This window comes from Arachis hypogaea, chromosome 4, assembly GCF_003086295.3.
Source record: "Arachis hypogaea cultivar Tifrunner chromosome 4, arahy.Tifrunner.gnm2.J5K5, whole genome shotgun sequence".
Lineage (NCBI taxonomy): Eukaryota > Viridiplantae > Streptophyta > Magnoliopsida > Fabales > Fabaceae > Arachis > Arachis hypogaea.
Window position 1 is genome coordinate 20,167,422 of NC_092039.1, and position 25,742 is coordinate 20,193,163.

A 25,742-nucleotide genomic window follows, 5' to 3' on the forward strand; every position below is an offset into this window, starting at 1 on the left:
ACTATCATGAGTGAAGACATTGTTAATTAAGTAAGGGAAGAAAGTTGTTACCTGTAAGTTGCCAAAACCTGCAGGTGCATGTGTGCTTGCCCAGGTCAACCACCATATTCGTCGGCCAGCCATGCACTTCGTACAACTCCTCTTTTTCATCACCAGACTACTGAGGAGTCCAATGGCAGGACAGCACTGTCATAGCTTCCAATCTACTTTGCTGAACAGGAGGGAGAATTCCTTGATAGTTCTGCAATTTCTTTTTGTTATCAACCATACTCTTCATGATGATTCTCCTAACTTCCTCAACCAGGGTCAGGATAGGCTTACTCTTTTTGTGTTTGATCTTTGCATTGAATGACTCACATGCATTGTTGCATATGTTATCCATTTTCGGAACCTCACTGAAATGCGCCTTCGTCCATGCTTCTTTTGGCCATTTATCAAAATACTGCCAAGCTTTTTCGTTGATCAACTTAACTCTTTTTATATTTCATGTTTTTTTGAGGTTAGATCTAACGATGAATATGAATTTCGCTTATGCGAAAATCGAAATTGAGTAAAAAATAATTGTGATTTTGTATCTACAAGATTCAATTCATTTTCATTTTTCGGATTTCTTTTGTCTTTGCCATCCAAAACAGATGCAGCAGATTCAAGAGTTGAAATCTTTATCATATAGTTAGAGAAGTAAATTTTTGTACACATCAATTAATCTTACGTAGATATAATTTATAATATAATTCTTATATATTTCTTTTTATGTTGTATTTTTCTTAGTTCTTTTGAGATTCAATTGGAAACTATATTTCTTAAAATAGTAGTTGTATAATTTAAGATTTTTTTAACGTTTCTGTCCCGTTGATTATAAAAATAAAATTTTATATTTAAATAAATATGCAAATAAATTTATTACATGAATTGAATAAATATAATTATTTTATTATATAATAATCAAAATATATTTTGTTTCTGTTTTTCAAAAATGTTGGCTGAGTTGCCAAAATGTATTAAGGCGAATGTGTTTTCAGGTGAGGACTGAGGTTACCTAACCCTTCACACCCTCGAAAAGTCCGCCAACCCCCGCCCTATCACTAACCCCATCCCCCCAAACAAAACAAAACTGAAACCCAACCCCCAAAGTCACTGCTACTTGATTAGTAGTTAATTACAATTAGTATTGGTATTAACAATTAAGAATCCCATTTATACAGAACCTAAACCACATTCCCCATTCGCCAACCCCTCTCCTTCTCTGTAACTGATGGAAGCATCGGCAGCGTTGTCGCGCATCGGGCTTGCGGGCCTGGCGGTGATGGGCCAAAACCTGGCTCTGAACATAGCGGAGAAAGGCTTCCCAATCTCCGTGTACAACCGCACAACCTCCAAGGTCGACGAGACCGTAGATCGGGCCCGCCAAGAGGGCTCTCTCCCTCTCACCGGTCAATACAACCCCCGCGACTTCGTCCTCTCACTCCAACGGCCCAGATCCGTCATCATCCTCGTCAAGGCCGGCGCCCCCGTTGACCAGACCATCGCCGCTCTCTCCGACCACATGGAGCCTGGCGATACCATCATCGACGGCGGCAACGAGTGGTACGAGAACACCGAGCGCCGCATCCACCAGGCCTCCGAGAAGGGACTCCTCTACCTTGGCATGGGAGTCTCGGGCGGCGAGGAGGGCGCCCGTAACGGTCCTTCCCTCATGCCCGGCGGCTCTCTCCAGGCCTACAACAACATCCAGGATATTCTCTCCAAGGTGGCCGCTCAGGTCGAGGACGGCCCCTGCGTCACCTACATCGGCGAGGGAGGTTCTGGAAACTTCGTGAAGATGGTCCACAACGGAATTGAATACGGAGACATGCAGTTAATCTCTGAAGCCTACGATGTTCTCAAGCATGTTGGTGGTTTGAACAATTCTGAGCTCGCTGATATTTTCGCGGAGTGGAACCGTGGGGAGCTTGAGAGTTTCCTCATTGAGATCACCGCTGATATCTTCAAGGTGAAGGATGAGGAAGGTGGTGATGGTTTCTTGGTGGATAAGATTCTTGATAAGACCGGCATGAAGGGCACTGGCAAGTGGACGGTTCAGCAGGCTGCCGAGCTTTCTATTGCGGCGCCAACCATTGCTGCGTCCTTGGATTCCAGGTACTTGAGCGGGTTGAAGGAGGAGAGGGAGAATGCTGCCAGTGTTTTGAAGGAGGCTGGGATGAGTGATGATATCGCATCTGCCGCGAGGGTTGGCGTCGACAAGAAGCGATTGATTGATGATGTGAGGCAGGCATTGTATGCTTCCAAGATTTGCAGCTATGCTCAGGGGATGAACTTGTTGAGGGCCAAGAGTAATGAGAAAGGTTGGAACTTGAATTTGGGAGAGTTGGCTAGGATTTGGAAGGGTGGATGTATCATAAGAGCTGTGTTCTTGGATAGGATCAAGAAGGCCTATCAGAGGAATCCCAACTTGGCGAGCTTGATTGTGGACCCAGAGTTTGCGAGGGAGATGGTGCAGAGGCAGGCTGCTTGGAGGAGGGTCGTGGGGTTGGCCATTTCGGCCGGAATCAGCACTCCTGGGATGTGTGCTAGCCTTGCTTACTTTGACACGTACCGGAGGGCACGGCTGCCAGCTAACCTTGTTCAGGCTCAGAGAGACTTGTTCGGAGCTCATACTTATGAGAGGGTTGATCGCCCCGGAGCTTTCCATACTGAGTGGACAAAACTCGCTCGCAAGAGTGGATCTGGGGTTGGTGCTCTCAATTGATACTGTGTTTTGGTTGGGTTGGTTAGTTGTATTTGTGCTTTATTGTTCATGCAGAATTTGAGTTGAAAAATTGACACTGTATGTGCTTCTTTTGAGGATCCTTGTTTAGGCAGAGGAAAAACCACTATTGTTTACTTCTTATATCTGTTTTTGCTCTTAATTTAATAAAAGCAAGGTTTTTTCCACACAGGTTTTGATTTGTTTCCCTTTTTCTTTACAATCAACTAAGCTGTTGTATTAAAATTTGATGCTTTAAAACTTTGCAGTTGTATGAGATGAGACTAGTTAGTAAGATTAAAATTGCTCCATGTGATGGATAAGGGTGTTGATGATTACTGCTAATTGCCAAAAATATTCCCCTGTAGAACATGTTACCTGCAATTATGATAATGTCCTATAGTGTGAGAAGACTAAGAACAAGGTACTGTATTATGTAGTCTTGGCATAGATAAAGCCATTAAGACATATATGGTAGAGTTACAAATGCATTCTTCATTGTACAGAATGGAAGAAGCCAGGGTTTGTTGGGATCAAAACTTAAGGTTTTGGTTTGCCAAGTAACTCATTCTACACTTCCCATTTTGGCTTTTGATCTTGAGATGAGACTGAAGCAGTTATTTTAACTTGGAACAAACATAGAATCTTGCTTCTTTGAAAAGAAAGGAGAATTGCAGAGATATATATTTGTTATTATGAATCAAACTCTACTTGAGAATTATTTGATTCCGTCCGATTTTTATGACAGTTTCATGTAAAAAAAGTTATGTCAATCACCAGAGAGATGTCTCCAAAGAATCAATTTTGCATTCCGTTGAAAAAGAATCATAGAAAATTTTACCGTCCATTTTATTTCAACCAACCAAATACACCAAAGGAAACTGCACCCCTCTAGATTTGTTGAAGGGTCTATATGGTGAAACATGATCAGACACAAACTACTCATTGATCGCTCTAACTAATTGAGCATATCATAAATGATTTTACAGAATGATCCTATCCTACTGCATTACCTAACACTAGATATAGATCTTTCAGTACTTTCAAAAGATATCTTGGCAAGAGAATCACAAAACTCTCCTCCTTTTGGAGTAGTTCTTGTTCTCGGTTTTATTACTATGGTCAACACCTGTGCCTTCAGCAGTTCTTCCCTGAACTTTCAATGCATGCTTGACAAAAACGTTTAACCTCCACAGTGTGTAGTCGTTCTGTAAAAATTAGCGGAAAAAAAAAGGTTTAGCAACAAGAAAGAGCATGCTTCGCGGAACAACTTAACGACTCAAGGAAAGGCAAGGCAAAACTGAAAAATGGTTGACAGCAAACATCAGTAGCTATAGATACAACGTGGAGAGACCTGAGAATTAATGTCAAGTTCCACAACTTCAGCATTAGGTTGGAAGTTTGGATTGTTTTCATGAACTATTTGCAATGCTCTGATGAGGTATTCAGGAGACAACCTTGGGAGAGCTGTCCCAAGTAGAACTTTCTCCTGAGATGAGAGTTTCCTGCAGTATTTTCAGCAACATTTAGCAATACCAAAAGAAAAAGGTTCCTTGAACAATGAACATATGAAATTTAAGGAACCTATGAGTTTTGAAGGATATAAAAACCTATCAGCCTTCAATGTTATATTGGCATAAAACAGCTTGTTCAAAATCAACTCAATGCCGAGACACATACGCAAGACAAATTCAACAGCATAAGTAGCAAAGGGACATCAATATTAAGAACAAGTGGTATACTTTATCATTCAAATCTTCTTAGAGGGGATGTAGGTTGTTATACATGTAACCGCCATTTGTATTCATCTCAGTTATAAAGTCTGGTGACTTTTAGAAAATTTTAACCTTAGTGTAAATGATAAGACAGAAAAACAAGCAAATGGCAACATATAACACACATCTATTGCAATTTGACCATCATCAAGAGGCATCAACACGAAGTTAATAGTTTACAAACCTGCAGTTTTGAATAACCAATGCTTTAAGACTCTTCAAATGCACATCAACCTTGTCCAGCTGAAACAACAGGAAGCAGATCAAATGGCAGCATAAAGCATACTCCTAAGTAAAATCAAACAACTGATTTAGAACATGATTCTAGAATAAAAATAATCAATCAACCTCAACAGATAAATCCCTAGTCATATTGGCATAAGTTGCTTCTTGTGCAAGCTGTGTTTCCAACTGTGCATCTGCTTCTTCCTTCAAATGTCTCCTCTCCTAACATACAAAATAAAAAGTTACATAGAACAACTGAAAACTCTGTTATTTCTATATATGTAGCCATTGAAATTATGTGTAATCTTTCACTCATCTAACAGAGAGGCAAAGATTTTGGGAGAAAAAAAAGTTACCTCTTGGTCAACTTTAGGCAACAGAAGCAGCCATTTCTCTTCGAACTTGTTCAGCAAGGTTCTCGCCATAACATGGACTTCATTCTTTTTATCATTGTATTTCATTGCATTCTTAAAAATCAACCTTACATCAGAATATATCTCCCTGACATTCTTATAACCAGAGCCATCCTTAGCTTCCATTTTTCTTTTTATTGTGCTGAAATCCATAGGCTTATTGATAACCTATGAGAAGGGAAATTTAAAAATAAAATAAAAAAGGGTAGTATTATCCCAAGAAAGAAACAGTGAAGATAAAAATAACTCCTTTAATAGTTTTGGATCAATAAAAGGATCTCAAATGTCATTTATCTAGAAGATATAAAGTCTACTCCCTTAAAGTGGTATCAACCAAAAAAAAAAAAAAACAAACAAACAAACAGAAAAAGTAAAGAGAGAAAAATATTACCTCATAATAGTCATGCAGTCCCAGACCTTCAACATCTACTGGATCCATAAAAGGCCAAGCCCATTCATGCTGAGTAATCTGTGAAGCAATGAATGCATCACAATTAAAAACTTGGCAGAACTCAAAAATCAACACAAGCTGTCATATTTATTTGAACAACCAGAAAGAAAACTGATCAATTTTTCTTGATGAAAATGAAACTTAGCATGTAAGGAAATACTATTTTCCATCAAATGAATTCACCTCAATAAAATGCTTTCTACCAGTGAAAGCAGAACAAAATTGTCCTTAATGGATAATCATTTGTTTGAATTCAGTTCATTAATTTAACAAAAACAAAATTCATATTCAAGCAAGATACTGATAACATACATTGGAATTCCATGATTTCATCTTAATCCAACAATAGACATGAAACCTTAGACGTAGTTGTAGAGTATTAGCAATTACCTGACTCAATATAACGGAAAACTGGCGCATGAGTTCTTCCCTTCCTTTTGCAGCATCAGCATCAGCTTCATTGTGTGAATCACCTTGCAGTGACTTCTTAGTTCCAATAAGATGCTTATTTTCACCCTTGTTTTTGGAATTATTAACTTTAAAATCGTTGGATTGGTAGAACTGTTCAACTTCATTTACTTGTTTCTCTAGCTACATTGAGCACAATACACAACGAAACACTTTTTTGTTAACTCATTATCAAATAAAAAAGTTTAAATATTAACAAGCCTATGCATATGCATAACAGCAATTTCACACTTAACATTGAGCTAGATCCTTATAACCCAACTAAAATTAGCTTCTACCTTCTAGCTTTATAACAAAGAGAACATTTCAAAGTGAATCATGGAAACAATATACCAATATCCTAACTAATGCAATGTGTTTAGAAGCATAGAAAACTTTTCTTTATATTGTTTTCAATCATAGGGATTATGAAAACATTTAGATGTCAGAGACTTCATGAAAATATAGATCAGAGAACTTCTAAAGGGGACTAAATTGCCATATTTTCATGAGAGGAGCATACTATTGAGAATGTGCTGTGAATTTATACTCACTATTTGAATAAACTTTACCCCAAAGAAATAAACTTTAAGAATTTAATCTTTATGCACTGTTGGTATCAGTGTAAAATGGTTATACAAGTATCTAATTATATATTATTACGTTAAGAATTACATTTCACACTCACTATTTGAATAGCAATCTAAAGGAAAAAGATTGATTGAAAACAATATATCAAAATTAAACACAAACTCAAACCAAATAAGTTACATCCACATATGAGGAGTCCACTTTGATCCACATACACTGACCCACATTGCATGCACAAACATGAAGAACATTTTCTTCTTGGACTCACACGAGATAACAAAGAGTTAAAGACAACAAGACAGGGTAAAACTTTGCCGAGACAAGAAGTGAAGAACAAGGCAGAAAAACAAGAATCAGCAGCATTATCTAGTATCAAGAAAAAATCAATAGGGATATTTAAAATCTTCATTATCTGGTACATGTGATGTGAGTGAGTAATGTTGAATCCTATATTTAAAAAAAAAATTGAATGCTATGTTGAACATGAATTGTAATTAAATAAAAAATTAAAGCATCATGGACGCATGAATTATATATCAATTATGGTTGAAAAATGATAATCCACAAACATAGATAATTAAATAAAGAATTGGTTTTGAGTTATTATGATTAGTATTTAGTAATATAGGATGGTTCACCTTGACAACTTGGGTTTGAATTTGATCGATTGAGAACCTAAAACCGTTCAGATCCTCCTCTGTGACACTGGAATACAAAGCAGCCATTGATGCCAAAAATCTTTCTCTTTCTTCTTTCCTTTTTTTTCTATAAAACAAATATCCTTTTACTATTATTATTTGGAAGCGAGTGAGGGTTTAGTGAATTTTTTTTTTCCTCCTTTGATTCAGAGATAAGTTTTTAAGAGTTATATTTAATGTGTTTAATTAAATAAGTTTTTAATTATAATAATAGTATTTTAAATGATGGTAATTAGAGGATTGGTCATGTCCTCTCTCTCTCTTTTAAACTTTCTTTTTTTTTGTTTTAATGAATAAATTTTAACACATCATCAAATTTTGAAACAAATTTTGAGAGGATTATTCTCCACGTACAAGTAATTTTTCATACAAGTCATTTATATTCACGCCATTTTTACGTTTTTTTTTGTGTGCCTCTTTTTCTTCTTCTTCTTTCTCCACGCTTCCTCTTCCTCTTCCTCTTCCTCTTCCTCTTCCTCTTCATCTTCCTCTTCTTCTTCTTCTTCTTTCTTCGTGTTTCTTCTTTTTTTTTCTTAATTTTTCTCTCTCGTTATCGTCGTCATCAACACCACATCTTCCTCCTTCTTTTTTATTGAAATTTCTTCTCCTCTTTTCGTTTTCTCTTTCTTCTTCATCAAAATCACCAGAAAAATGAAAAAACATTATTCAAGGTACTTTTTTACTGTTCTTCTAAATTTTTTTTAGATTGTCTCTGTCATGTGCTCAACCTTAACCAGCAAAACATTAAAAGATTTCAAGAAGAAATATATTGTCTCCCTCCTATATTGGGTGTATTTCTTAAATCCTTTTGGTGTATTTTCTAAATCCTTTGGGTGTATTTCTGTAACTGTTTGGGTGTATTTCTGTAATCCTTTGGATGTATTTATCTAATCGTTTGGGTGTATTTTTGTAATCGTTTGGGTGTATTTCTCAAGTTCCATAATCTTCAAAACAATTTGAAAATTTGATTTCAGAAACCATGAAAATAAAAAAAAACAGAAGGAGATCGAAGACAAAGAGAGAACGCACGAAGGAGATCGAACAAATTTGACAAGAAACTCGAAAAAGGAAACAAAGATAAAATACGCGAAGATGGTTCAGTGATGCACGTGTTAGATTTGATCCAACTTGTAAGACTTGTAAAACAAAATGACTTATATATGTAGCACTCCTCATTTTAAAATTGATTTCTTACTACATGTCAATACGTCATTACTCCAAATATTAGCATGCTTTCTCTCTCTCTATTGTACAAAAATCAATAGCAAAATTAAAATTGAAAAATTTATGAAACTACAAATACCTCTCTTTTTTCTTTCTTGATTTTTCACCGAATTCCTAATCAAATAAATTAAGGACTAAGGGTCCGTTTGGCTAAGTTTATAAGTGACTTTTTTTAACTTTTAATTTATAAAAAGGTGTAGTATTAATGTTTGGTATAATTTTTAAAACAAAATTATAACTTTCTAAAAAGTTATTTTAGTGCTTAAGGAGAAGTTAAAAAAATGACTTCTCTCATAATAAAAAGTTTTTTATTACTTTTTTCTTAAAATAAGTACTTTTAAAACTAAAAGACCAAACACAAAATAATTTATTTATAAGTTACTTTTAATATAAGCATTTATTGTTTAAGCTATTTTCTTCAAAAGTAACTTAATTAAGTTGATTACCAAACTGGATCTAATTTACTACACATTTATATTTTGTTTAGATATAGAAAAAAATTTAAAAATAAGAAAAATAAGAAGAAAAATGAGAAGAAAAAAATAAAAAAAAGTAAAACTATTTATGTGTTGTTTGAATGAAAAAAAATGGATGAAAATAAAATTGTTCATACCCTGACCCAATAATTAAAAGTCAGGCCTAAGAAGACAAAAAGGCTCACTAATAAAGTGGCCTTACAGGACAAGTCTAACCTCTTTAAAAAGGTCGGACAATAATCCAACTCTACTTGACCTAACAAGTAATTGTCTCCTTAAGTCTCTCTAACTAATTCTACCTCATTTAGAAGGTGGATTCTAACAAATTCCCAAGATAAAGGGAACGTTTATCTATCAAAAAAGATAGATCTACTCCATCAAAGGTGGTTATCTACTCTACTATAAATACACTGGCACTCCCCAGGTATAAGACACGTTCTAATCTACAAAAAAACTTGCTTAAAGCTCTTGCTACCTTAAGCATCGGAGTCTCTTGCAGGTACCACCCTCCACCTCCTCACGAGAAACTCAGACAGGCGGCATCTCGGCATCACAAGTCGGACGCTGCCACTCAAAGGGATCTAGATCTTACATTCAAGCCCAAATCAATGTTTCAGGTAACCCTCGGAACATTGGCGCCATTGCCGGAGACCTAGAATTCACCCTTTGACCAATGGCGGACCACGAGCTCAAAGATGGCTATACGACATCTGAGTTTGAGCTAGAAGATCAACCAGAAGGCCAAGCCCTCTTGCTTCCGCCTCCACCACCACATCATGGCCCTCATGGGGAAGGAACCTCAGGAAATCCTCAGCCAAGGAAGATTCAGTCTGAGGTCCACTATCCCAAGGTTGAAGATTAACCCCATACAACCGAGATCCTGGATCTCGTTCATGGCCAAGAGGATCGATTACAACAGATCAAACACGAGGCTAACGACAACGAAAAGCAGAACGAGAGTTGCAAAAAGTGGTAAGACGATGAAAGGAGTTAGAAGACAAGCTACAGAAACTGAAAGCGGATACACAAAGGAAGAATAATTGGGCAAAGCGTGATGAAAGTCCCCTAGGAGAACAAGATCCATTCACAGAAGAGATCATGAGGGCTAAAGTTCCTAGGAACTTCAAATCGCCCGACATGGATCTCTATGATGGAACGTCCGATCCGAGCCACCATCTCAGCAAATTCAGAAGCAGAATGTACTTGGCCGGCGCTTCTGACGCCACTCGTTGCAAAGCCTTCCCAACTACTTTAACCAAGGCTGTAATGAAATGGTTTGATAGTGTGCCCCCCCCAAGTCGATCACTAGTTTTGACGACCTGGCCAAAAATTTTTTGACCAGATTCTTCATCCAGAAAGACAAAACGAAGCATGCCCTGAGCTTACTAGGAGTAAAGTAAGAAGTCAGAGAAAGCCTCCATGACTATATAGAGAGATTCAACAAAGCTTGTCTGAAAATTCAGAATCTGCCAACCGAAGATGTGATTATGGGATTGGTCAATGGCCTAAAAGAGTGACCATTCTCCCAGTCCATATCTAAGCGACACCTGACTTCTTTAAACGAAGTGCAAAAAATGACAGAAAAATACATCACCATGGAGAAAAACTCCCTAATTAGGGAACCTCCTTCGGATCTAACTTGCCCTACTACCAAACTCGAGACAAAGAAAGGGAATCCAAGAAGAAAGAGGAGCAAAATATAGAAAATTCTCGAAAGTATCACAACTACACTCCTCTAAGGGTTTCCCTGGCCGATGTTTACAGAGAGATATGTCACATGGAGAAGCTTCTACCACCCCGTCCGATTAAGCACAAGAAAGCTGGAGGTCGGACTGAATATTGTGAGTACCACAAGCTGTACGGGCAGTCCACTAATGAATGCTATGACTTAAAGAATGTCATCAAAAAGTTTGCCAGAGAAGGCCGACTTGATAGATATCTAGCAGACAGCTCAGACGACCCAAGGAATAGAAGAAGGGATGAAGAAGGAGGATAACCAGAACGCCCTCCTCACACCCCCCAAGCGACATATACACATGATTAACGGAGGATTTGCAGGAGGAGGAATATCAGAATCCTCATGAAAAAGGCAACTCAAGAAAGTATATCGAGTCAGAAAAGACAGTCAATCGTCCGACTTACCCACTATTTCCTTCACTAAGGAAGATGCTCAAGGAATATTACCTGGACACGACGACTCAATGGTGATAACTGTAATCTTGGCAAACGCTAACATCCACCGAACCTTGGTGGATCAAGATTTCTCGGCAGATATTCTGTTTAAACCCGCTTTTGACAAGCTTCGATTAGAGAAAAAGGATCTAAGGGCATACCCAGCTAGCCTTTTCGGCCTGGGAGACACTCCAATCTGACCTATGAGTTACATCTCATTGTACACCACCTTCGAAAAAGGTGCCAGGTCAAGGAAGTGTCTACTTCATAGTAGTCGATGTGAGCTCAGCCTATAATGCTCTGATAGGTCGGACAACTTTGAACTGACTTGCGACTATTGTCTCCATACCACATCTTTGCCTAAAATTTTTCACGGCTGAAGAGATTGCCACCATCAAAAGAGATCAAAAGTTAGCAAGAAAATGCTATAACGAGAGCTTTAGTTTAAAAGGAAACTCGGAAGGCAAAAAAGTCAATACAATTGAATTGGGAGGAATCCGAGTTCAGAAAGAACTACGACCTCAACCTGAGGACAAAACAAAAGAGATACGAATCGGAGACCACCCCAACAAGACAACGAGCATAAGGGCGAACCTAGAAAAAAGCCTAAAGAAACAGCTTGTTGAATTGTTAAGGAAAAATTCCGATCTCTTTGCCTGAAAAGCCTCTGACATGCCCGGTATAGATCCCGACCTGATGTGCCATAGGCTCGCTGTGTACCTAGGCTCCTGACTTGTTCAGCAAAAGCGCAGAAAGCTCGGATAGAGCGAACATAGGTCGTAGAAGAACAAGTACAAGCTTTATTGGATGTAAGGTTTATAAGGGAGGTAAAATATCCACTATGGTTAGCTAACATGGTGTTGGTGAAAAAATAAAATTGAAAGTGGAGAATGTGTGTTGATTATACCGACCTCAATAAAGCCTTCCCTAAGGACCCTTATCCACTCCCCAGCATAGATGCTTTGGTCGACTCAGCATCAGGCTACAGATACTTGTCTTTCATGGATGCCTACTCGGAATACAATCAAATTCCGATGTATAAACCTGACCAAGAAAATACCTTATTCATAACTCCAAAGGCAAACTATTACTATATAGTAATGCCTTTTGGATTAAAGAATGAAGGAGCTACCTACCAGCGGTTGATGAATAAGGTGTTTTTCTCTCACATAGAAAAACTCATGGAAGTATATGTGGATAACATGCTCGTTAAGACCAAAGAGGACGAAACACTATTGACTAATCTCTCGGAAGTATTCTCCACCATAAGGAAGCATGAAATGAGGCTGAATCCCTCAAAATGCACCTTTGCGGTAGAAGTTGAAAAGTTCTTAGGATTCATGTTGACTCACAGGGGAATAGAAGCAAACCACAATAAATGTCAATCTATACTTAATATAAAGAGTTTGACTTGTGTTAAAAAGGTCCAATAACTAAATGGAAGGTTGGCCGCTCTATCTAGATTTTTAGCAGTGTCAGCTCTGAAATCACTTTCCCTTTGCTCAATCCTAAGGAAAGGGAAACAATTTAAGAGGACCCCAGAGTTTGCACAAGTTGTTCAAGACTTCAAAGCATTCCTAGGGCAACTACTCATTCTTACCCGACCTATTAAAGGGGAAGAACTTGTACTATACCTATCAGTTGGAAGTCAGGCTATTGCCTCGGCCTTGGTCTGAGAAGACGAAGAGAGGAAGCAACCTATCTACTTCATCAGCAAAGCCTTACAAGGGGCAGAGCAGAATTATCAAAGATAGAGAAGTTTGCTTATGCCCTTGTTCTTACATATCGGAGGCTCCGACCTTACTTCCAGGACCATAACATTAAAGTCTGTACTAATCAACCGTTAAAAAATATCCTACAATGACATAGAGGTCCAACACTACTTGACCTAACAAGTAACTGCCTCCTTAAGTCTCTCTAACTAATTCTACCTCATCTAAAAGGTAGATCCCAACAAACTCCCAAGATAAAAGGAATGTTTATCTATAAAAAAAGATAGATCTACTCCATCAAAAGTGGTTATCTACTCTACTATAAATACACTGGCACCCCCAAGTATAAAACACGTTCTAATCTACAAAAAAACCTGATTAAAGCCCTTGCTAACTTAAATATCCGAGTCTTTTGCAGGTACCACCCCCTCCTCCTCACGAAGAACTCGGACAGGTGGCACCTCGACATCACAAGTCAGACGCTGCCACCCAAAAGAATCTGGACCTCACGTTCAGGCCCAAATCAACGTTTCAGGTAACCTTTAAAACAAAAATAAAAAAATTTCTTTTGTTTGAATAAAAAAATAAAAAATATAATAGTATAAAATTATATTAATACCTTTATAATAAAATAAAGTATAAATATTTTTATTTATTTATATTTTATTATATTTTATAATGTTTAAATATAACTCTCTATTATAATAACATATTATAATTATTAAACTAAATTTATATTGATAATTATTAATAATAATATAACAATAAGTAACATTTATAATTGTACTATTATTTATTCTTTTTTCATGAGTTTTCATCTCATGAGGAAGAAAAAAATTTTGGATAGGTCTCACGCCTTTTTTTTCTCTTAATTTATTATGGTCATCCAAACAAAAAAAAAATTGATTTTTCATCTATTTTTTTATTTTACCTTTTTTTTCGTATTCCCTTAAACCAAACAATGTGTTAAGCTCTATTTTAGAATTTATTTTTTATTATAGATTATTACATACATAACATGACATTTAAATTTTCAAAATTTACGTAAGTAGACAAATAAACTAACTACTCAACTAATCTAAGTAGATTAATTAAGCATATATCTATACTACTAATCAAATCAGAATATGTAGAGACTACACATTAAAAGTGGAGAAGTAAAAAATTTTTTTGATTCTTATTCTTTTTCAATTTAGACAATTTACATTTTTAGGGATTAAAAAATGACAATCCACTCCTTATCTTTCTTTTTCATTAGGCGCATAAATCTTTATTCTTTTTTCATTAGACACACGAGTCTTTCTATACAAATTTTCGGCAAAAAATAACAAAAAATGTTTATATGTGACATAATTTATATGATTTAACTTTTATCAGTCTTACGTGAATAATAAATATTCGATTGGAACTATTTAGCTCCTACATATATAATCATCAAAATAATATTTCAATCAAATGCTTATCATCCTTTGCAACGTTGTTTTGATAATTGTATAACTAATAAACAATCCAGATCAAATAATTATCATCCATATAAAATATGTGAAGATCAGATTATACAAGTATTTTCTGCCATCTTTTACTAAAAATTTTCGTAAAAGAACTCATACATTTAGCGGGAAAAAAAAAGATAGAAGCCGAATGGTCATTTTTTAATAATTAAAATATAAATAATCTAAACTGAAAAAATATGGGCTGAAAAAAAATTTTACTCAAAGTGAAATATCCTGCATATTTGCAGTTTATTTAATAGTAAAAGATATGAATAGACTATGTATAAGGTAAGAATAATACCAGAATATTTGGATAGAAACCAATTCAAAGAGGACTCTCACATGGAAAAAAGAACGACAGAGACAGGTAGGATTTATTAATGAACCAAAAAGACCCACCTCACTTCGCTTCCTTAAAAACTGAAAAAAAAAAAAAATACACAATCAATATTACAAAATGATGCACCAATAACGAGCATTCACATTTACATTAATTAACAAACACATATCCATTATACAAAAAATTAATAACAATGAACAAACCCAAGTGAATTACATAGAGATACAAAATTTAAAGAATATAAGAGAATAATAATGGTGTGTAACAAACAAATATTTGAGTGTTTATGCACACTACTATACTAATAATACACACACATATAGATATATATGGTGATGATATATGTAAGATTGAAATAACGGAAATTCGTCAAGGTTTTGGTGGTTCTTCTGCAGTTTTCTCAGCTGAAGTTGTTGCTGCTGCTGCTTCAGCAGGTTTCTCTTCTTCTTTTGCAACTTCTTCAGCCGATTTTTCCTCAACTGTTTCTGGTGCAGATGATGATGGTGGATCTACTGATTCAGTTTTCTCCTCTGCCTCTTCCTTCTTCTTTTCTTTTCCTTCTTCTTCAACCACAATTTCCCTCTCTTTGACACCACTTGTTTCTTCTGTTGTAGTAGTAGGAGGGGCATCCTCAACTTTCTCTTCAGTGACTATGAAAGTGGAAACTTTCTCAAACACAAAGGAAACTGGGCCTGGAACCAAGGCTGGTCCAAACTTGGAACATGCTTCACTCACTGGCTTTGATCCAGGGAAATCTGATTATTCAGATAAATAAAATTCATTGTCAATTAAATTAAATTCTCTTTCTTCTATATTTAGAAGGAAAAAAAAGGACTAAAAATACATCACCAATTTTAACAAGCTCTTCTAGGAACTTTTGAACTGATGTGGAATTCTTCTTTAATCCTGCTTCATTAGGTTCTTTTACCAAACTCTGTGAAGTGATGATGTGAAGATATTTAATTAGTAACACACTTGTTCAGTGTATTGGTCAAATATGTGTGTGCGCGTGCGTGCATGTTTTTCATGATCATACCTTCACTTCAGCTGACGAAGCCTCATATACTTCAGTTACTTTTGTTTGAAGTTCAGTCTTCTTTTCTTCAAACGCTTTGTTGTATTCCTCCTAATAAAACAAGCACCAATAAGCCATATAACACATGAACTTCTGTTGATTTCTTGACAAATAAATACTATCAATCATTTATTATATGTTTAATGATATCTAATGTTATGGATGTAGAGCAGTTGAACAAAAATATAATGTTACGTATATATTATTTAAGGTTTAATTTATGATCAAAGCTAATCAATTAGAAAGAGAAACTAACCTTGGAGTCATCAAATAACTTGGAAGCTTCAGCAGCACCAGATTTCTTGGTGCTATTCTTATCAAAAACCTTCTTGATCTTTGGAAGCACCTTGGATTTCCAATACCCCATCTTTCTTTCTTTCTTTCTTTCTTTCTTTTTCTCTCTCTTTCTTTGGGGTCCTTAACAAAATCAAACTATCAAACTCAATGCAACACTGTTCCAGCCACTTGTCCCTCCAAATTAAGCCACATATATAATATAATTTTTTTAATTCTTTTATATATATATATATATATATATATATATATATATATATATATATATATATATATATATATATATCACTCTCCAGCACATAATCAAACATAGCTACATTTAAAACACATATACTTCCAAGTTCCAACCAAACAAGTAGCCCTTCAAATTCCAGCCTAATTACGTGCATGACCGCTTTCCCATTCAAGCAAGCCAACTTGCCAATACTCAAATGACTTTACTGCCCTTCCATGTCGGACCATGCAACTAGTATCATACGTAAACATCAAACATTATTCAAGGACACAACTGTAAATTCGCAGCTATTTTATTTTTTTGAAAAACAAATAGAGTTAGGTCTAACAGATATGATTGACATGCTTCAAAGACAGGGTGTTAGTGGTAAATATGTGGGGAGCCACAGGGGTATAAAAGGGAACAAATGTTTTTGTGAGGGGAAGTGACAGCTGGCAATCAACTCATACCATAGGTGGCAAATATCATATGTGGGGTCCCTGACATTTTGTATTTATGTCATCTATCATTTTTTAAATTTCTTTAATTTTATTAATTTTGATGCCATTGATGTTGATCTGTGACACAGTTTGGCTGTGTCAATTTAAATTGTGTGTACGCATAGTGCCATTTAGGACAAGGATGAACCTGTGCTAGCTTCTGATATGAAACTTGGCACATGGCTTCGCTGGTTCTTGCAATCACGCCTCCAATGAATTCAAATTCTATTAAAAAAAATTGAAGGTTGTTTGCATACTAAGGCTTGGACTAATCGGTGGGTTAATTACGACAAGGTAACCAACTAGCTAAGAAAAAAAACAATAGTACACAATTTCGTGGCGAATTAACTGAAAAGAACTGTTTTAAAACGAAACTTGAGTTGAAGGTATCTTTCCCATGTGGGGTAGGGATGTCCTTTTGTTCACTTTCACTAAAACTATAGTGACTTCTGCTTGCTGTTTGAAGTTTGAACAAGAGGGACCCTAATTGACTAATTCATATCAAATAACGGTAATGTTGCCCAGTATTGAAAATAACATTTATGTAGTTAGGTAACATTCTCCTTGATAAGAAAAGGCAAAATGATAAAATGAAGGTGAACCTGGTTTAATTAATAATTCATTTATTACTATAAAACATTATGTTTATACTTTATATCATTATTCAATAACAGTAGGTACGAATTTATTGGCGAAATTTTCCTTGTGGCTGCAATCATCATCAAACAAAATTGAATTCATAGTAAAATGAAAACATACATTCAACTCTTCAAGCAGCATCAGTATAAACACTGTTCCTAATCTAATTAAGAAGGTAGTTAAGTTACATATATGTCTGTCAAATGAAAGGACCAAATAATGGAGGAAATTTACTTAGGCTGTGTGCCCCTCCTTGGTGATAAATTTTTTTTCTAGTTACAACTTACAAATACATCAGAGGGGCACTCACAATTTTCCAACATATTTCAAGGAACCAGCTTATAAAATAAGGAATCCCCAGATCACTGCAACAATATGAATAAAAATAACTTCTTAGTTCTCACATCATTATGCTGTCAATCAATGTAATAATTAGGAGCCACGGCTAAAATTCGATCATTTCTAGATACGTGCTCTGGAGCCGCACCTTCTGCTGCTTCTTGCATCCCATCATCCAGCACTATCAAATAGCCCTCTCTTCGGATTAAACTCTGCAGTACGTGTTTTACATAGTTAACGCGCCACATCCATGTCCAGAATAATTGTGTTTTTGTTTGAAAGCAAAGTAAATGTAATTCTTGGAAGGGTGTAGACAAATGTATACCTCTATAATAGCTTTGAGTCTGGAAAGTTCTGCTTTAACCTCCTCCATAGAACTGTAAGCGTTTTTCTCATTTTGTTGGTCTACATACCATTGAATCAAATCTCGTTGCCTTATTCCAGCCAACCCAGTTCCTGCAACATTCACAAGTAGCATAAATTTCATTTCAGTATAATATACTGTTACATTGGACACCATATAAAGGCTAGTTATATTCATAGCAACAGTTTCTTTGTACAAATAACTATTAGATGTAGAGCAGACAAAGGCACTCAGCGCTTCAGAACTTAATTGAAAGGTATACAGTTCCTTTACCGGAGCCTAATCGATTGAAGTAAATATTCAATAACAAACAGCAAGTATTTCAAGTGGCACCTTGTTGCAGAACAGTTTCTTCGTGCTGTCTAAGATGCATGATGAGTGCCCTGGTCACTCTCTGAAAGTATTCATCACTTATGATTAGTTTCTTCGGCTGGGGGTTAGATCCATCTGCTGCATTTTCTGCAAGAGTTGAGGCAATGATTTAAGCTTAAAGGCTCTTATCACGATAGAAGTCAAGGTAAAATGATTAGTGACATCTCACCATTTGTTCCAGCAGCTTGCTGGGTTCCCTCTTGACTACCAGCTTCTCTTTTAATATCAGCCCCGTCATCTCTATCATTATCATTTCTATCACCATCATCACCCTGGTTCTCTTCTTGAAACTCAGATAGATCGATGTCACCAGACTCCACACTGCAAGGGGCAAAAAAGTAAAAATAAAAAAATGCAGTTAGCACAAAAAATAAAGCTCAAAATAAAAATTAGAAAAGGGTATTTGTCCTACCTTATTATGGATGTTTTCAGCAGCTTCACTGCTAAGTTAACATGTTGAGGTTGCACCTGTTAAAAAGACATATTTAGACCATGGAAGAAAAATGTACCAAGTTAAATACATTAATAAGAAGCCTCCCCAAAATCACCTGATTTTCCAAATGACATCGTGCAATGGCTTCAGACAGCCTGATTAATGCCTCCAACTGCCTAACTGTCATACGATATGCAACCCTACTCCCAGGATTTGTATCACCTCTGCGGAGAGCCACATAAGAGTCTACTAGTATTTTTTTGGCCTCTGCCGTAAGCTGCATTAATCAGGCTTAATAAGTAAGAATCATAAGGAAAAAATTATCTTGATTCAGGAAAGCATCTACAAAAGACATCAGACCTTTGGTTTGAGAGTTTTTGCATAAGCTATATAACGCTTCAGTTGCGCTGTGGTGAAAGTCGGAGTAAGAGCCTCTTCACGCTTTTGATGAACTCTCACAATATGATGAGCTATGTGGTAATCTGTCTGATCGTCTGGATCATCAATCATAACATATACAAGATCAAACCTCGAGAGTATAGCAGGTGGAAGAGCCACATTGTACTGAAAAAGATAAATCAAAGCAATTAGGCTACGTTGTAAGGCAGATGAGTGCAACAATGATCCATGCATTTCGTAAATAATTGGCAATCACCTTAAGTGGTTTAGACTTGTCATAGCGTCCCCCAGCAGGGTTGGCAGCGGCAAGAATAGAAGTGCGGGCATTAAGTGTTGCTTGAATTCCTGCTTTTGTGATACTAATTGTTTGCTGTTCCATGGCCTCATGAATTGCAACCTTCAAACCAACCAAATGAGATAATTTCCAATCCATGACCATGCAATGCCAACTCAAAAGAACGTGGCTAAGGTCTTACCTGATCCCTGATCTCCATCTTGTCAAATTCATCAATGCAGCAAATGCCATTGTCTGCAAGCATCAATGCACCAGCCTGAAAAGAAGTTTTCACGTATATTAGGAGAAAAACATAACAATCAATTATATTGATTAATGCATCACCAGAACATATCAAGAAAATAGCCTCCACATCTTGGTTCTTTCATGGCTAACTTGAGCATTGCCTCTCAGCCATGTTGCATGTATAGCAATCATGCTACACTTTATGCAGGTGGCTCAATGTAAAATCCTCTGTGACTATGCATACAATTTGGCATGCCTAGAATTCCCAATCCAAGATAGGTAGAAAAACTTTTCATGTGCCAGCACACATGACATGAGATATGAGAGGATGCACATTCTAACTATGTACTTTCTGAGTGTGTATGAAACATTTTTTTCCATTTTAAATGTACTTATAACATGCCACTCAAACACAAATTACAACAAACAGTACAGGTTTCAAATAGTTGTGAACTTAAAAATATCTCCCGGAGAAGCCCTGTTGACCTCATTTGAGACCATAATTACTTTCTAAACCCAGAAGCATAAAATAGTTATGTCATTTACCTCAATACAAAACTCCCCAGTTTCTGGTTCCTTAGCAACTGTTGCAGTCAATCCAGCAGCAGATGATGATTTCCCAGATGTATAAACAGATCTTGGAACTATGCCTGAAGTATACCTAAGATAATAAACAAGCATATACAAGTCATTCAATCTGCATAAAATAGTATAAAAGAATAGGCAAAAAGGGAAAAAGAAAGTACTTGAGAAATTGACTCTTTGCACAGCTGGGATCCCCAACAATGCAAACATTTATATCTCCTCTGAGGTTGATGCCTTCATGAGTTAATTTGTGGACACCGCCCATAAGCATAAGAAGGATTGCTCTCTTTATGTCTTGATGACCAAAAACAGTTGGAGCAACGCTGTTAACAAGTTTCTTGAAGAAATCTGGAATATTCCTCATTCGTTGTATTTCATCCAGCTCCTGTGTCTGTAAAACCACAAACCAAATACTTTATTGTTTTTTCCAGATATTATGTAGAAAATGGACCAAATATATCCGTATGCATTCATGTAGTGGGAAATGATGGACCAGGTTAAGAACTTCACTAGACAAAGGGAAAGAGAGGGGAACAATCACTTGATTAACGCAATAAATAGTTGCAATAAACGATGAAAAAACTAGTCCTTGAAATGAGCATCCAATGTGCGTCATAATGGAGATAATTGTTCTATGCATTGGAGAGAAGGATATCGCCAGATGGCATGATCATGAAAGACAACTTTTAAAATGGCAAGAGATAGTGCCCTTAGTTTCTTTCTTCATCTTAAAAAAAAATGGTATTTTAAAAATTAAAACAAACCCAAAACTTGTGTGTGTTTCTCCATGCATTTTGCATACAAATGGTTGTCTTCAATTTTGAGTGGCCTATTCCATATTTTGCCTCCCCAGGTCAGAGTTGAAAGAAACTTTCAAATTAAACACAAAGGGTGTCATACAAGGTATAACATGGAGATACTAATGGTTTGCTTTATTGTACCAAAACCGTTACAATATATGCAAAATCAAATCTAAACCAGATGGTGATATAACAGCAACGATAATGCACATAGATAAAGAGAATGCTGAACTAACAGTAAACTGCATATCATCATCATCAGAGTCCTTCTTTCTATTTCGGATGTCTACATCTCTTCTACCATCGCAAATCTGAAATAAACCATTTAGAAGAAGCATCAACAATCAGAATAAATGAAAACCTAAGAGTTGCGATTAACAAGCCACACCAAACTAACCTGAACGGAGTTGGCAATAAAGGCCAGGCGATAAGAGAGGTCTCTGACTCCAAGGGCCCTAAGGCCCCTAACACCTTCATTTCCAGCTGCAGGACCCTTGCGTTGAGAACCTTCCCGGCGGCATTCTGATCTCTCTCCAGGGGATGCCAATGCCAAAAGGTCAGGAATAACAATTACAGTTCCTGTGAAAATCACCCTGAAAGAGAACAGAATATGATTATATCGAATTCCAACTTTGAGTTTTTACCACAATATGGCTAGTCAAAACAAGTGTTGGGAAATATAAGGCTCACGTGTCACCAGCCCTGGCCTGTTCCACAATCTCGTGACGAAGAATAACATCCAAGGACCTAGGCAGCGACCCAGCAGGTATCTCTTTGGAAGTCTCTTGCATCCTGACCCGTTGCCAGTCAGCAAATTTGCTCTCTTGGCGCATCAGTAGCCATCTTGCTCGTTTGTTACAGGTTGGAATCGGGCAGATTGTGGGCTGCAGTGCCATTACATTAAAACAAGAACAGTCATATATAGATATCAAAATAAGCTGCAGACAAAATGGCATTTATAATGTATCAATAGTAAAAGGTAATAACTGTCGTTATTATCTATTAATCACCTCGGTATACTTGAATTCTTGTTCCACATTTTTTATAACCCCACCACACTCTAAGCACTTGAATGTTCCCTGGATAAGCTCAGGACGAACCTCACTTGTCCTGGTTACTACCCCAGTCACGGATACTAGTCTTCCAATTTCTGATGTAGCCAGTTCCCTCAATCTGCAGTTGAATCAACAAGCTATATAACCAAAAATACTTGGAAGATAGAACTGAAGTACAAAGTAGCATAAATATAAAAACAAGGGAAATGATAGAGGGCCTTCTGAATTTATTTTTTTGGATCACTTTTAGCCATCAACCGAATTCTATTTAGCCAAGTAATTCAACAATATCCTTTAGTCCACACTTTTAAACCTTGATAGCTAATTGATGGCCATCAACAATAAATTTTGATAGCCCTCTAGCATTTTCTGCAACTAAAAGGTTTTTTTTTTTGAGAAGAATATAGAAAATTAGAATGGGGAATTTACACACCGCTTAACGATTGGAAGGTTGTAGAAGGCAATATTGATGTCTTTGTTGGGGTTATCATCAGATATGAAGGTCGGCTTCAGTTCCATAACGAATCTCTTGCAAGCATTCTTCAGATAAGGCTCAAATCTACCACCAACAAAAAAAAACAAATAAAAAAGAATCTCAGTGCCCTAAAATCATACGAAAAAAATTAGGGCTCCAACAATTTGAAAAAAAGAGGGGAAAAACCTCAAATATTCATCAGAGATAGCTTTCTGGAGAAGGTCACTGAAAGTGATGACGTGTTCGAAATCGATGAACATTGTGTTGGATTCGTTGGCCCTCATTACTTCTATCTCCGCCTCATAGTGGAGCTCGTTCCGGTTCCCGGACCTGAAGCTGATTTTCCAGTTTTACCCCCGCCAGAAACAAAAAGTTAGCATTACAACATCACTGAAAATGAAGAAGAAGAAGAAGAAGAAGAAGAAGAAGAAGAAGAAGAAGAGGGTACCTCTTGAGGAATTCGAGGAAAGCGTTCTCGACCCTAACGGCTTTCTCATCAACCAAAATCCCACCGTAAGCTTCCATTTCTTTTCTTCTTCTTTTCCGGTTTCAGTGTTGTAGTGAATCTAGCGAAGGAGAAGCTTGTAACTTCGGCGCTGTTCTCAGTAATGCTGGAAATGGTAACCAATATGCACGTTCGCGCTGTTCTGTGGCGGGAAAATTAGAAGTGGGCCCAACGATTTCCCGCCAAAACCCCTTTCCTCTATAGGAGACGCTTTTGGCTCCCTTGTTGGGCTTTTCGGGTTTTGGAAAATCGTATTTCAAGTCTTGTCCGGCTTCTTTGGGCCGATAATGGGCCATTGAACACTACATGATTTTCGGCCTCTCTGTATGATTGTGCCACAATATTTCTTCTCTCTTATATTTCTTGAATGTTGTTAGGCTGGAATTGGTTATAATATAGGTATGAGATATTCAAATAGAAACATAAAAATATAAAATTATGTTTAATAATAAGATATAAATAAAAATATTATATCTAAAAGTATTAATAAGAGATATAATTTATTTTTATTATTTTTATTAAATTTTTATAAATATATTTTTATTATTATATTTTTTAATTTTTTATATAAAAAAATAAAATAAATTGAATTTTTATAATATATTTTAGTTTATTATTAAACAAAATATAAAAATACTATTTTTTATATTTTAATTCGTTATACCTTATTCTCAGTCTCTTGTTTTATTTTATTTTCTTGTTTTATTTTATTTTTAGAATTAAATGCAATTTTATAATTGTTTTGTTTTATTTTAGACTTTATGGTGAAATCAATTGATCACTACTCTTTATTTCATGTTCAGGGTATTTGTTATAAGACTCTTGCAAATCAATTTATTTAGCTTTTTCGAATGTGTGAATTGACTCTCAATTTAACCTTTTTATATTAGTGATTGTTAACCAGATTAATACACATTCAAAAAAGTTTAGGATCTAGGATTATATGGTATAAAGAATTCATTTTTCAAAAGGTGTTCAGAGAAAGCATTTGTCCACACACTACAATAAACCAATACATTTAGACATAATTTTTGTTCATAAACATGTAAGATTTGGGCTAAAAAAATTTAGATATAGAAATAAAATGAATGATATATTTTAATATTTTAATTTTTTGTATTTTTAAAAATTGTGGGATGTACGTAAATTGGATTTTTTGACTTGTGTTTAAAAGATTTAAAAAATTTGGAGTACACAAATTAAATTTGTGTACTCTAAATTTTTTAATTTTTAAACATCAAAAAATCGAACGATCCAATTTTAGTTTCTGATATTACAACTGTATAAAATATCTATACACTTTATAACTATGTTCTATACTATTTTTCTTTTTATATTTAAGTTAAAGAGTATAATATTTATGTTCATATAATATTATTTTAAAACGGTCTAATTTTTCCTTTGTCACCATAGATAAAAACTTGCATAGATTTGATGTGATTATTACCACATATATGGTCTCTGTTTCCCTGTAGATTTTCTTATTTTCTCTCTCTCTTTCTTTCCGGCTTAGTAAAAACCTTTTTTCATTAAGGACAATAATGATGCTATGTACATTTTTAGTCTCTACTCCCCTAGCATGTTACTATCATACCCGAATTATGGGATTACTAGTCACCACATTGCACTATATATATAGGGTTTTTTTATAATAAAATAAAAAAATTATTATTTCTCATATTTAAGGAATTGAATAGAGTTCACCTAAATGTAAAAAAAAAAAAAATCGTATTTGAGAAATTAAAGTTTAAAAATCATGTTTGGAGAAATAATAAATTTTTTATTTTATTATTGAAAAAAATCCTATATATATATATATATATAGACTTTTATTATTTTTTCTCATAATTATAAAACTCTAAATAATTTACTTGTAAGTAAATATTAAAAGTCTGAATTTTATTTTTTGTGTGTAATAATTTATCAATCATGTTAGAAATATATAAAAAAATCAGTTATTAATATATATAAAATATATATTTATAAATATATATTAAAAATAAATTAAATAATATATGTAGTATAAATATTTTAGTAATTAATTTTAGTATATAAATAATATTTTTTATCATTTATTTGTTATCATTAAAGTGTTAAACAAAAGTTAAATCTATAATAAATTAATATCTAATTTATTAGACTAAAAAATACTGCAAAACACCAAAAAATGAGAATTTGCTAGCCAACATTGTAGTCTTTTAAATGGAAGAAAATCTTCAATATACAAAGGAATTTGGTTATTGCATAAATAATTAAATACTTAAATATAGCGCAACAAATGAAAAAGTAATGTAAACTTTATTATTAGGTGCACCCTAGATAAATGCCTGCACTACCTAAGATAACATCCGAAAAAGCTTAGGCAAATAAAGCTTCAGCATTTAATAGATACTAATCGTGGATCAACGTA

General features: G+C 35.3%; 4 protein-coding genes across 4 annotated transcripts; 1 reads left to right on the forward strand and 3 right to left on the reverse strand.

The window, feature by feature from the left end:
- Positions 1 to 959: 959 nt before the first annotated feature.
- On the forward strand, positions 960 to 2,930 carry LOC112796458 (6-phosphogluconate dehydrogenase, decarboxylating 3, chloroplastic). Its single transcript, XM_025838915.3, has one exon. It carries the CDS (start codon positions 1,256 to 1,258, stop codon positions 2,747 to 2,749), a length of 1,494 nt encoding a protein of 497 aa, XP_025694700.1. The 5' UTR covers positions 960 to 1,255; the 3' UTR covers positions 2,750 to 2,930.
- A 644-nt stretch (positions 2,931 to 3,574) lies between these two features.
- On the reverse strand, positions 3,575 to 7,475 carry LOC112796459 (transcription factor GTE1). The gene is made up of 8 exons (XM_025838917.3): positions 7,287 to 7,475; positions 6,001 to 6,201; positions 5,551 to 5,628; positions 5,103 to 5,327; positions 4,870 to 4,968; positions 4,706 to 4,764; positions 4,101 to 4,251; positions 3,575 to 3,954 (listed from the first exon to the last, which is right to left on the reverse strand). The coding sequence occupies exons 1-8, from the start codon at positions 7,371 to 7,373 to the stop codon at positions 3,814 to 3,816; spliced, it is 1,041 nt and encodes a 346-aa protein (XP_025694702.1). The 5' UTR covers positions 7,374 to 7,475; the 3' UTR covers positions 3,575 to 3,813.
- Positions 7,476 to 14,873: 7,398 nt separating this feature from the next.
- On the reverse strand, positions 14,874 to 16,370 carry LOC112796460 (plasma membrane-associated cation-binding protein 1). Its single transcript, XM_025838918.2, has 4 exons — positions 16,095 to 16,370; positions 15,800 to 15,889; positions 15,613 to 15,697; positions 14,874 to 15,518 (listed from the first exon to the last, which is right to left on the reverse strand). The coding sequence occupies exons 1-4, from the start codon at positions 16,203 to 16,205 to the stop codon at positions 15,133 to 15,135; spliced, it is 672 nt and encodes a 223-aa protein (XP_025694703.1). The 5' UTR covers positions 16,206 to 16,370; the 3' UTR covers positions 14,874 to 15,132.
- Positions 16,371 to 17,567: 1,197 nt separating this feature from the next.
- Positions 17,568 to 23,441, reverse strand: LOC112796461 (DNA replication licensing factor MCM6-like). Its single transcript, XM_025838919.2, has 18 exons — positions 23,276 to 23,441; positions 23,014 to 23,163; positions 22,786 to 22,911; positions 22,308 to 22,470; positions 21,988 to 22,181; positions 21,695 to 21,890; positions 21,534 to 21,608; positions 20,659 to 20,888; positions 20,459 to 20,573; positions 19,869 to 19,943; positions 19,649 to 19,789; positions 19,354 to 19,557; positions 19,109 to 19,270; positions 18,973 to 19,028; positions 18,730 to 18,881; positions 18,522 to 18,647; positions 18,150 to 18,280; positions 17,568 to 18,036 (listed from the first exon to the last, which is right to left on the reverse strand). Exons 1-18 carry the CDS (start codon positions 23,350 to 23,352, stop codon positions 17,902 to 17,904), a joined length of 2,508 nt encoding a protein of 835 aa, XP_025694704.1. The 5' UTR covers positions 23,353 to 23,441; the 3' UTR covers positions 17,568 to 17,901.
- Positions 23,442 to 25,742: the final 2,301 nt, after the last annotated feature.

Coding starts and splice junctions, on each gene's coding strand:
- LOC112796458 (XM_025838915.3), top strand. CDS start 1,256: ATGGAAGCATCGGCAGCGTTGTCGCGCATCGGGCTTGCGGGCCTGGCG.
- LOC112796459 (XM_025838917.3), bottom strand. CDS start 7,373: ATGGCTGCTTTGTATTCCAGTGTCACAGAGGAGGATCTGAACGGTTTT. Junction 6,202..7,286: donor TTCAAACCCAAGTTGTCAAG/GTGAACCATCCT, acceptor TGCTCAATGTAG/CTAGAGAAACAAGTAAATGA. Junction 5,629..6,000: donor TTTCCGTTATATTGAGTCAG/GTAATTGCTAAT, acceptor ATTGCTTCACAG/ATTACTCAGCATGAATGGGC.
- LOC112796460 (XM_025838918.2), bottom strand. CDS start 16,205: ATGGGGTATTGGAAATCCAAGGTGCTTCCAAAGATCAAGAAGGTTTTT. Junction 15,698..15,799: donor CTTCGTCAGCTGAAGTGAAG/GTATGATCATGA, acceptor ATCACTTCACAG/AGTTTGGTAAAAGAACCTAA. Junction 15,519..15,612: donor AGAAGAGCTTGTTAAAATTG/GTGATGTATTTT, acceptor CTGAATAATCAG/ATTTCCCTGGATCAAAGCCA.
- LOC112796461 (XM_025838919.2), bottom strand. CDS start 23,352: ATGGAAGCTTACGGTGGGATTTTGGTTGATGAGAAAGCCGTTAGGGTC. Junction 20,574..20,658: donor GCAAAGAGTCAATTTCTCAA/GTACTTTCTTTT, acceptor TTATTATCTTAG/GTATACTTCAGGCATAGTTC. Junction 19,790..19,868: donor AGATGGAGATCAGGGATCAG/GTAAGACCTTAG, acceptor GTTGGTTTGAAG/GTTGCAATTCATGAGGCCAT.